Source organism: Anser brachyrhynchus, assembly GCF_964034855.1.
Source record: "Anser brachyrhynchus genome assembly, chromosome: 5".
Classification (NCBI taxonomy): Eukaryota; Metazoa; Chordata; class Aves; order Anseriformes; family Anatidae; genus Anser; species Anser brachyrhynchus.
Genome location: NC_137699.1, coordinates 1566560 through 1577663, shown reverse-complemented (window position 1 = coordinate 1577663; position 11104 = coordinate 1566560). Strand labels below are relative to the sequence as shown.

General features: G+C 37.9%; 1 protein-coding gene across 13 annotated transcripts in view; it reads right to left on the bottom strand.

Annotated features, from left to right (window-relative positions):
- GALNT18 (polypeptide N-acetylgalactosaminyltransferase 18) overlaps positions 1-11104 on the bottom strand; it is a 317660-nt gene that overhangs the window by 123940 nt on the left and 182616 nt on the right. The window contains exon 2 of one of the 13 annotated variants that reach the window (XM_080593312.1): positions 372-520. The exons of 11 other annotated variants lie outside the window; for them this stretch is intronic. In XM_080593312.1, coding sequence (XP_080449438.1) covers positions 372-417 — 46 coding nt within the window. In that variant the 5' untranslated portion in view covers positions 418-520. Of the gene's footprint in view, positions 1-371; positions 521-11104 lie in introns of those variants that run through there. One more of the 13 variants, XM_080593313.1, reaches the window with a different exon arrangement.

The following is an 11104-nucleotide window of genomic DNA, read 5'->3' as shown; positions in this document are numbered from 1 at the left end:
TGTCCAAGAGGCAGAAACTTCACTGACACCATGTCCAGAGCCAGTATTATATCATTCTCAGCACTCACAGTCACCTACAGACCTGACCAGTTGGCTTAAATCTAGCTACATAAAAACATTTAAAGAGAACGGTTTATGTAGTAACAGTATACACCACTAGAATCGTGACTCCTGAAGTATGCCAAGAACCACTTTCTTTGATCTCTTACTAAATAGAACCCAAAATACAAAATCATAAATTGAGATTAAGTTAGTTGTTTGATTCATTCAAGATATTTTCCTTTTTGCCCAAACAGTACTGGCGGGAAACTAATGACACTTGTTTTCCTGCATTAGATTCTGATCTCTGTAAATACAGAATGTTTCTTTACTTGTCAAAGTACCGTTGTACAACCTGAATCCCGGAATCAGCTCCATTTCTTCAAGATGAAATACATGCCAAATCCTCAGTCAAACACGGAAACTACTCTGTCAGGCCACATAAATGTTACAAAGTAGAGATTGCGGTTTAAATCAAAGTCTGCAATGGAAATTAAGAAAACTTAATAAATTCAGATCATTTATAGAAGATCCTAACTTGAGAAATGCAGAATAGCTTTTAAATACCAGTCCAGAAATCATAGCACTGGGAAAGCCATAGACACCTCTGTTGACTACTAAGTGACTTCCACAAAACCAACTTGAATTTACACGAATAACGTCACAAACTTTCTTCACATCTTAAGAGATGCTTAGATCAGGTGCAGCCAGTAGAAATTACCGTTGCTCAGCACTTTTCAAGAGCATACACATACATGCTAGTCAAAAAAACTATGCAAGTATTTAGCTTGTGTGTTAAACACATACCTAAGTTTTCTACTGAAACAGAGACTTTACAGCAAACAGGATTCAAGGTATGGTCACATTTACAGATTTACAGTCACATGAGCACTACTAGACATGAATTCTACAGAATGAGCTTTTCCAAAAGGTAGGAAGGATAAACAACTTGCGTTTGGGGGACACGGAGACTGGTGTGGTGAAATAACATTGATTTTAATAAGAAAAAGTTAAAGAAACAAGCAAAACAAAACAAAAACAAACAAACAAAACAATCAAACAAAAAAAAGGACACATCCAGAGGATAAAGGTTCTGCATGACAAGCCCACAAACCTGTGCTGCCACTTAACAGGTGGAAAGCTTTAAGCTTCACATGCAATCTTCCCTTTTCCCTGGACTTTCTATGCTGATTAGCCTGAGTCCCTGACTCCTGCTAACAAAATGTTACTCCCACAAATAACCTTGGTATTTATTTTTCATCTATTAAAACATTAATGTACAGGAGTGACACTTTTTTCTAATGTCCATACAGAATTAACACATTCGAGGCAGAAAAAAGCCTTGACATTACTGTGAGGGTGGTTCTTCACGAGCAGGGAACAACAGGAGCAGCCACTCACTGCCAGGCTGCCAGTGGTGAGGTCAATAACCACTCCTCACCTCCTCCCAGGTAATGGTTGACCAGATGATCTTTAAGGTCTTTTCCAACCTTAGTGATTCTATGATTCTAAAGGAAAAGTGCCATTAATCTGGATTTCTCCAAGTCAAGCACAATTTTTCTGAAGTCTTTAACATCTATATTTATAATTATACATATGGCAGACAACTGACTGATGTAGGATACACCCACATGCCAACCGCACATCTATGCCCCAAAAGAGGTCCAAATAAAACTGAGATTCACTGTAAGAGCAGTGCATGGCATATGCATTTGTAACTGCAGATAAGGGGAGATCCAATTATAATTTTCCATGGATGGATGGCCATCCCAGCAACAACTGTCTTCACAGAACTGTACTCACACATCTGCTTGATTTTATCTAAAGATTTTGTGGCTGAGAGTATCTCCTTATTCTTGCTGCTTTCTGATTGAAAAAGCATTCAGTAAAATCTAGGTTGTATCTGCAAGACTAAGATTCTCAAGTGATGGATATCTGTGAATGTAGTTTACAAGGTCTAAAAAAACATTGCTAAACACAGCCACTTTTTGTATGCTAAATAAACATTATTTCAATATATTGTGCTACAGGAAAAATGCATTGCCAAGAACCTTCAATTAGAATTTCAATCAATGGAATTAAGCATGCATCTCTGATGACAAAGCCTTTCTTTCCTTTATTTGGCCGAAAACCCTTGGGGAAGTGCCTTTATTCAGTCAGTCTCTCACAAGAAATAAAAACAATTATTATAAGACCATGAGCTGCCTTTCAACTACTCCACTAGCGTATTTTATATCTTAGTCTCTGAAAACAGAAAGTGACTGCAGTCTCACAGCCAGTTCTTCTTACCGCTTGTTTCTACCATTACAGAATGATGATGGGAAGCTAAGGCTCAATGGTGAGCCAGTAAGTAGTACTGCCTAAAGCAATACTAAGGTAGGCACACTTATCTGCTCAGTTATTACTAAGAAGGAAAGATCAGTTCCATTTTTCCTGTGGGAAGAAAGCTTATCATCCACAGCATATTGCTGTAAATGTTAACATTGGGTCTTTCTTCGCTACATTGACTTTCCACATCATGCAAAGAAGAGCAGTATACACAGACATAAGGCCAGTATTAACTCTTGGCAGGCTGACACTTTGCCCCTAAATCGATTGATTTAATGAATTACACAGATGTCAGCTAGCTGTATACCTGAGCTGTGGATGTCTCCTTCCCAAAGCTTCTCCTTCCCAAAGCTGGTCATGGGATCAGTACGGGTTTGGTCACACACTGTTTAACAAGTCCAAAAAACTCATAGTTTGTTTTCTCTAAGTATCTGTGTCTTTAGCTCATACTTTATGGGTCATGTTTACTAGTTATGCCATTAATCTTAATACAAAATGTATTGCTTCATTTGACCTCACTGATGGCAGTATCCAACATGAGTACTCATTGTCCTCTTTCTATCGCTCTTTACATCGTATGTCAGAGACACGGAATCAGAAGATACTGATGAAAATGTGACATGAAACCAATTCTCTCCTAGTAACAAAATACACTTTTATTAGCAACTGAAGAAAGAATGAACTTACATTAACTCTACCCTTGTAAAGAAACACATACCCACAACCCTAAAGCCTTTGCTAGCATATTGGGTACAAACAGCAAGGTTTTTTGGTGGGGGGCTGCAGGAGGTGGAGGAGGTCAGGTGCTGCCCTGTGTGAGGCACATGTGGCTCCCCAGCAGCCCTATCACTGACCAGAGTTATGCCATTCAGTGAATTGGCAGCACCTCTGTGAAAACATATTTTAAAAAAGGCAGAAAACAACAAGGGTGGGGGAACAAAGGTACAAGGGAACAACAAAAAGAACAATGGCGGAAACAAGGGAATGAGAAAAGACCAAGATCAGAGCAGTAGGAGGTGCTCCACAGCGGAGCAGGTACACCCCCAGAGGGCCTGAAGCCCATGAATAAGCTCATACCAGAGCATAGCAAACACATAAGAAGGAAGGAGCAGTGGAAGAGAAGGGTGAGAAACAAGTTGCAGCTGAGAGTAACTGCTGTGCACTGATTATTTTTTTTTTGTGCCTCCTTTGCCATCTGTTGCCTCGCTGAAGGGATTGAATGAGTTTGACAGAAGTAACAAGGGGACTGGAGAGGAGTCTGAAGTGATGCTGAGTCTGGGAAAAGGAGGAGAAAAGTTGTCTTCCCCAAGTGTTTAAATGTTTGTGGTCTTTGTTTCCCAATACCCAGGTCAGTAATTAAATGTTTATGTTAATTGGCAGTAAAATAATGCTTTCTTCAGATGGTATACAATGAACAAACAGAAAACAGAAATGCTTATCCATCACTATTACCAAGGAACTGTGGGCAAGCAATTGTTAGAAGCAACAAGAAAAGACAAGACAGACCTTAGCTACGCATTTAACTTATTGATCTCAATTACTATAGTATACTACCGTATCCCTTTCCCTCCTCTCCATTCCTTCATTACCTATTTATAACCTATGTTTATTTTGTTAGTTTTCCCTCAATAAACATTTTTCTCTGGCAGTTTTCATAATGCAACTAATACAACTGGTACTCAGAGAACAAGATAACAAAAAATCTGATCAGATGGCAAAGAATCCAGGAAAGGCTTTTCTTCATTATCACCAAGCGTATTTATGGCATCATTTGATAACAGCTAATCAGGGCAAAGGAATCATGCTGCCCACCATGAAAATGCAATTATTTCCAGGGTGGTACAGGACAACCACTTAACTTACAACAGAATTCTTAAGTCATCAAAGGAAAGAAATGAAGACTATTTTATCCAGCTGTGATGGTAGTAGTTTTTAAGTACCTTGGCAAAATATAATTATATAATTACTATTTGCATAATGTAATTATTTAATTACCTAGGGGTTTTTTCCCCCCAACAAATGCATATCTTAGCCTCAGAACTAAAAATGCCATCTCTAACAGCACTGATGCATCCATTATGCAATGGTACACAGCAGTAACTTTCCTTAAAAGACTGCCTTCAGTTTTATTACCAGTATAATTTTATGTTGATGCAACATATTGCCTGTATATCTGACATGCAAATGCTGATCCTGCCCATTTACGCTTCCTTATCAAGATTTACGAAAGATCATCAGAACTTCAGTGTCTGCTTCAAATTTCTGATGGCCTTAACTGATTAGTTAATAATATGCCAAGTAATAACATTAACAGCTGGGATTTAGTAGATTAAAAAGCTAAGGAATATCACTATTCTTATCTAATTTCAGTCGTAGCTAAGGCACAATGATAATAAAGCATCTATAAATTTCAAAATTTTTAAATCAAATTAGCATCTAAATCTATAATTGGCACTATGGCTGTTTGTATTGTATCATGATCTATCTGTGGAAGCCTTTAAACTTTAAAATAGATCAGTTGTCCTCTCTTCCAATAGCATTTACAGTTAGCAACTACTTGGTTTACAGAAGAGGTCATAAAGACAGCCCTGAACAATAAGAGTTCATTACTTCACTGCATGTGCTTTATCCTCCTCTGTGTTTCATAATTTGGATTATCAGTTGCTGCCAGTAATACACTTATTTTCCTTTTTTCTCTTCTTACTTATTTTCCTAAGCTGTACATTCCGTAAGTTTTCTCCAGTTTATGATCAATGCTACATTGTCTCTCTGTGGTGATATATTTTTCATAATTTCTCATGACCACTTCTCCTTGCATTTCCACTATATAGAAACATTCTATCTATTACTAACAATTTCTGCTACCACAAGGCCAAGAAGTAAAGAACCCAGATCAAAATATTGAACAGAAAATGGCAGCAGAAAGGTCCATCCCTAATGACAATTGGGAATTCCAGTGTAATGCCATATGCTACAGCAACCACATGAATATGGTTCTGCATAATGAACTAGTAAGTTTTGTAAAAAAAAAAAAAAAAACAAAAACAAAAAAACACTTATATGGATATTGCATACCTTAAAAAGCAGTCTTTCTTCAGACTAGCATTGCTGAGAACAACAAACAGGACTAACAGAATTAACAAGCTTGCAATATAAAGGCACGCCGACATTGTTACCTATATTCCCATAACAACTTCTCAAGCTTATCAAGAAGCACCCATTTTTCTCACTTCATTCAGATTTCACTTTTCTTCCTAAAAAAGGTTACTGTGAACAGGTTTACAATTCAGAAAAAGGATCAAGCCAGAAAATGGCTACAAAAATAATTACAGAGAAAGTTTCAAACATAATTTTTATTGTTACTAGACTGTAAGATTTGTTTTGGTTCTACCCCTCATTCAACTGCAGGTCTTCCCACAAGAGCAGCAATTTCACATCAAAGCTTTGCCATTGTAAAAGTGTCCTCCATGTATCTGAATGGTTTTACAAAATGTACCATGTAACCTTATATCTGATTTGAGTAAGTGCCAGTAACGAGAAGGGATAGACAGTAAGTCAGCAAAAATATCCCGATATGCAAAAATACCTCTGTGTCAGCTACAGACAAGCAGACATCAATAATTGAGCAAAGCTAAACGTAGGTGTAATAGGTTGCTCACAGAAGAAAAATGAGTTAGAAATGATGTCAGGATTTAGGCAGAATGTTCAGCAACTAAATTTTTTGAAACAAGGGATAAACTTCTAAATGCTTTTAAGAAAGAATACTGTGGTTTTGGAGAAACTAAAAGAACTGACTTTGCCCATGACATCAGCAGCCTTCAGATTCTCGAAACTATCGTGAGGAAGTAAACAGCAACTCTGTGTGTTAGATTGTCTCTGCTCATACTTTTGGATTTTAAGTGCAGACTTATTCATAGGCCTAATGGCCTCAGACCCTGGCTCCCAGCACTTGGAAAATCTATATTCAATTTCCTGCAAGCAATACCATTTCAGCTTTCTGTGTAAGGAAGGATCCTTTCATCCTTTTCCCCTTCATTTGCCCTTCGTCTATTAGCCAGTCTATACCCTCTGGCCAGAGACCATATTATGGCAAGTAAAGATTCCAGACTTGCATTGGGTCATGGAACCTTCATAAAGATTTTTAAAGTGTCAAGACTTTATCTAAATTTTGTCACATGGGAAGATACACAGAGGAAGATTCCACTTTGACGATTCCTGTCCTGGAAAGCTCATCCCATGCAGGTCACTAGTATAAATCCTTTACCAAATGAATAAATATCTGAAATAAAAACATAGCCTCCTCATTTGCACAGCATGATGAAAACACTGATAAACAATGGTAGAAGCAGCTCAGCAAGATGCAACACTGCATCAGCCATAAAGAAAAGCATACTCAGAAAACAAAAAGATAAAGGTGCAATAACAGTGATGGAGTTTTCCTCAGAAAGGTTATTTTGCTTAAGTTCTCAATCCCCCAAAATCACAATACCGCTGACAAGGTGCCAACATTAATATTGATTTGTGCTGAAAAGTGAATTTTACTGTTTTGAATATTCAAGCTAAATTTATTCTCCTTATCAGAATCTAGTTTTGCTCTCAATGAAATGACTTTAATGGAAAGGCAACTAAGAAAAAAACAAAATATCCAAGTCAGCTTAATTCTGCTACCACTGCTTACAGCTCAGTAAGTCATACTGAAGATGCCAGGGTTCCTCAAAGAGACTGACAGAAAGTCTGTCTGTACAAAGTATGAGGAGCAGTGGAGCACTAATTTAAAAAAAAAAAAAAGGCAAATCTGACTCAAACAACATATGAAATGCACAACCACCCTGGGAGGATTCAACTTAATATTCCAGCATGATCTGTAGTTAGTGTCAACACAGGACAGATAGGGAATAAAAAACAAAACAAGAAAAAATTAGTGATTCTTTCCTGAAAGGCTGAGAGACCAGTTTGCAACCAGGAAACAGACAGGTGTCAGAAATAGAGACTACAGATAGCCAATGCTCTGTAATAAAGCTGAATTTCTGAAAATTACTTTCCTTGCTTATTACCTCTGAAGAAAGAAGTGGAAACACATGAAATCACTTATGTAAGGCCTCGTATTTTGCAATAACACTACTGTATTTAAAAGCATTTTTATCTGTAAACAGATATAAAACAATTGAATTACTGTGGAACCTTTTTTTTTTTTTTTTTTTTGTAAGATTTACCTCAGAGATTTACCTCATCTAGCAGCCAAAAGGGCCAACTGCATCCTGGAGTGCATCAGGCCCAGCACTGCCAGCTGGTCGAGAGAAGGGATGGTCCTGCTCTGCTCTGGTGTGGCCTCACCTCAAGTACTGTGTGCAGTTTTGGGTACCACATATAAGTACGACATAAAACATTTAGAGAGTGTCTAAAGGAGGGTGACAAAGATGGTGAAGGGTCTTGAGAGCAAAATGTATGAGGAGCAGCTGTGGTCCCCTGGTTTGTTCAGCCCAGAGCAGAGCATGCTGAGGGGAAGCCTCATGGCAGCCTGCAGCTCCCTCACGAGGGGAGCGGGAGGGGCAGGCGCTGAGCTCTGCTCTCTGGGGACAGAGACAGGACTTGAGAGAACAGCATGGAGCTGGGACAGGGGAGGGTCAGGCTGGGGGTTAGGGAAAGGTTCTGCACGCAGAGGATGGTCGGGCACTGGAATAGGCTCCCCAGAAAAGAAGCATTTGGAGAACGCTCTCAGACACATGGTCTGATTTTTGGGTGGTCCTGTGAGGAGCCAGGAATTGGACTTGATGATGCCTGTGGGTTCCTTCCAACTCGGGATATTCTGTGATTCTGTGAGTTGAAAGTGGAGTCAGACAGGACTAATTCCTGAGTAAGATCTGGAAGGCTAGCAACAAAGCACTAGACTAAAGCTTTAAAGATCTTTAAGGGCAGATCTTAAAGGGTATAAATATCTCTGGCAACAAACAGATAGGAAGATGTAAACTCAATATAATCTACATATAAAAAGCACATTGCAAAGTCAACAGAATAAACCAGGTTCCACAGCAAGCCTTAGGACCAGAAACATAGCAAGTAAGCTCCAGTGCAGAAAGGGAGATAAAGTGATTAAAATATTCCATGGATTGTAACTGCACATGTTCCTAAATTTAGGCATCTGCTTATGTGCTTAGCTTACTAAAAACGGAATCTCATCTGCAGTTAATGAATAGCAGAACACATTTTTCTTTGGGATTAATGGAGGTTGCAGCTGTGCAGCTGAGAGGTTTTAAAAGCTCAATATGCATTATGTCATAAACCCAAATCTATGTCACCTGAAGTGAACACCAAAGCACTTAAGTATTTTGAAAACTATTTTGCCAAAGGCTGTTAGGCTGTGATGCTAGTTAGAGTCATATATGCAGTTTTTGATTTCATACAAAATTGAGTAGTCACACCAAAAGTAAAGTCCACGTGAGGAAAGAGAAACTAGCTCCCTTCTACACTCACCTAACTCAAGGCACCACAAATAGGTTTCTTCTTTCAGTAAGCACATAAAATGAGATTTTCTGTGCTTCCTGGGCTGTACTGAGCTTCCTCAGATTAGTTCTCCTTCACCAATTTCCATCCAGTCCTCTGAGGAATTTTAGTTTGGCCCCTTCTTCGCAAACACAAACATTTTCAAGAGAGCCGCAGCTCACCCACTCAAGACAGCCTTTTCACTTTTCATGTATGCTTTCTATATTATGATAAACATTGTAAACTGTTCCATCACTTCCATCAAATTATACCACTGATATTTCAGGAAACAACTATGTTGATAAATGGGTCTGTGTTTGACAGGGCTACTATTTCAGAAGTACTGTGCAAACACGTGCAGGTATAGTTGAACTTGTGGTTAGTTCACGCTTTCAAGATTTTTTCTAAGATACAAGAGACATAGATAAGCTTCAGTTTTAAAAGGAACCTGAGGAATTCTGAACAATGGGGCAGTTTTGAAGAAGTATCGGTGTGCCCATCTGGAAAAGCATCTCCCATCCCCATTTGTTATTGCTTATTTCACACTTAAAGCACTTTGTATATACAAATGCAATAGCACAGAGTAAGTACATTTTAGAGATTTGCAAACTACACTGCGGTAGAAAAAGAAAACCCAGCACTATGTAGCTTCTCTTCTTTGAAAAACAAACAATCAAACAAACAAAAAAAAATGTGAATAATAAATTAAAAGCATTCTCCCAGCTTTGTAACCAAGTAAAAGATTGGTGTTCATGTTAATATCAATAAACCGAGATTGTCAAGATGACATGGATTCTCCATAAAATAACCATCTGAAGAAAACGCAGTCACATGAAGTCTTCAGCCTTCATAGACATTTGGTAACTGCTGCAAGACTGTACTTTCCTGTAACTTAATCTGAGCAAAAGGACAGCAAGCATGCTAAGACAGTGAGTCATGCAGACAACCAACAGTTTGCATAAACGGAAGGCACAGAAGATTTTCTAGATTATACCTAGCAAATACTAGTGTACTGTTCACAGCTGTACACACAGTTTATCCTACAACTAGTCATTGTGAGAAATAGCTAATAGTTTTTTCCTCTTATGCATTATTTTAAGAACTGCAGATAAAATGGCTTTAAAACTTACATTCTGCATTTTCTCTGCAACTTCAAAAACAGAATAACTTAAAAATATTTTTGATTTCAAGCTGCATTAACTCTACTCTTCCTCTGCTTTAGTTGTGTGACAAAAGGAAGTGGCTGATCAATGTTGGCTCCACATGGCTAAGCTCCATTAGTAAGATGATAGTTTTTGCTGAGTTCACACCAAGTATTTCCGGAATTTGATAAATGTATTAAAAAAACTATGGAAGGGGGATATTTCCCCAGTGCTCTCTGCTATCAAGGTTTGTGCAGCCTTTAAAGACTGGATTGTAATGAAGAAAGAACAATACTGAACAAGTCCATAAGCACTTCTATTCTGCAGAAGAGGAATGCGACACGCTCAGTTCACACCAGAGCATACAACTGCCTGCACGCTTTGATGACTGTTACACGAGGCAAGAACTGGACCCTATATGTCATTCCACATTAAAGAGTATGATCTTCACACATACCATCTTTACAGTATTGATACTGTACTTTATCTTTTTATATACAATCAGGTCTAACCTTGGAAAATGGGGCAATAAAATTAATAAAAGCAGTAGAACAGCAAGGATCAATTATTTATTTTTTCTTAAGGAATTTGAAGAGCTAAAATTCTGTTTCATACTGTCAGGCCTTGCTCTTTATAACATCCCACGTTTATTCCTCAGAAGAGACATTGTGCAGTTTTATGGATAGGGGAGTTATGAAGCCATGAATGATCATATCAGGGGAAAAAAGAACAGTGACATGATCATTTTTGTTAAAAAAGACATAAAAGCTTAGAACATACAAGGAGTTTGTTAAACATGTGCTGATTGCTACAAAATGACAGCTGGATTCCACTATCATTTACACTAAAAGTTAGAGCTATACAAAGGAAGGTTTTCTTTGTTTTGTTTTTTAAAGCCATCATTTTAAACATAAAATACAGCTAGATTAGGGAATGAATTAAATTTATAGCTAGAAATTCAATTTTAAACTGAAATAAAATGCAAGAGAAAAAGATGAGGAATCTAAAAAAAATTAAAATCACTGGAGATCTACTATGACTTCAACATGAGAAGCAGTATTGAAAAGGACAGAAATTCACAAATGAACCTCTTGCAAATGTGCTAAATCCGTACA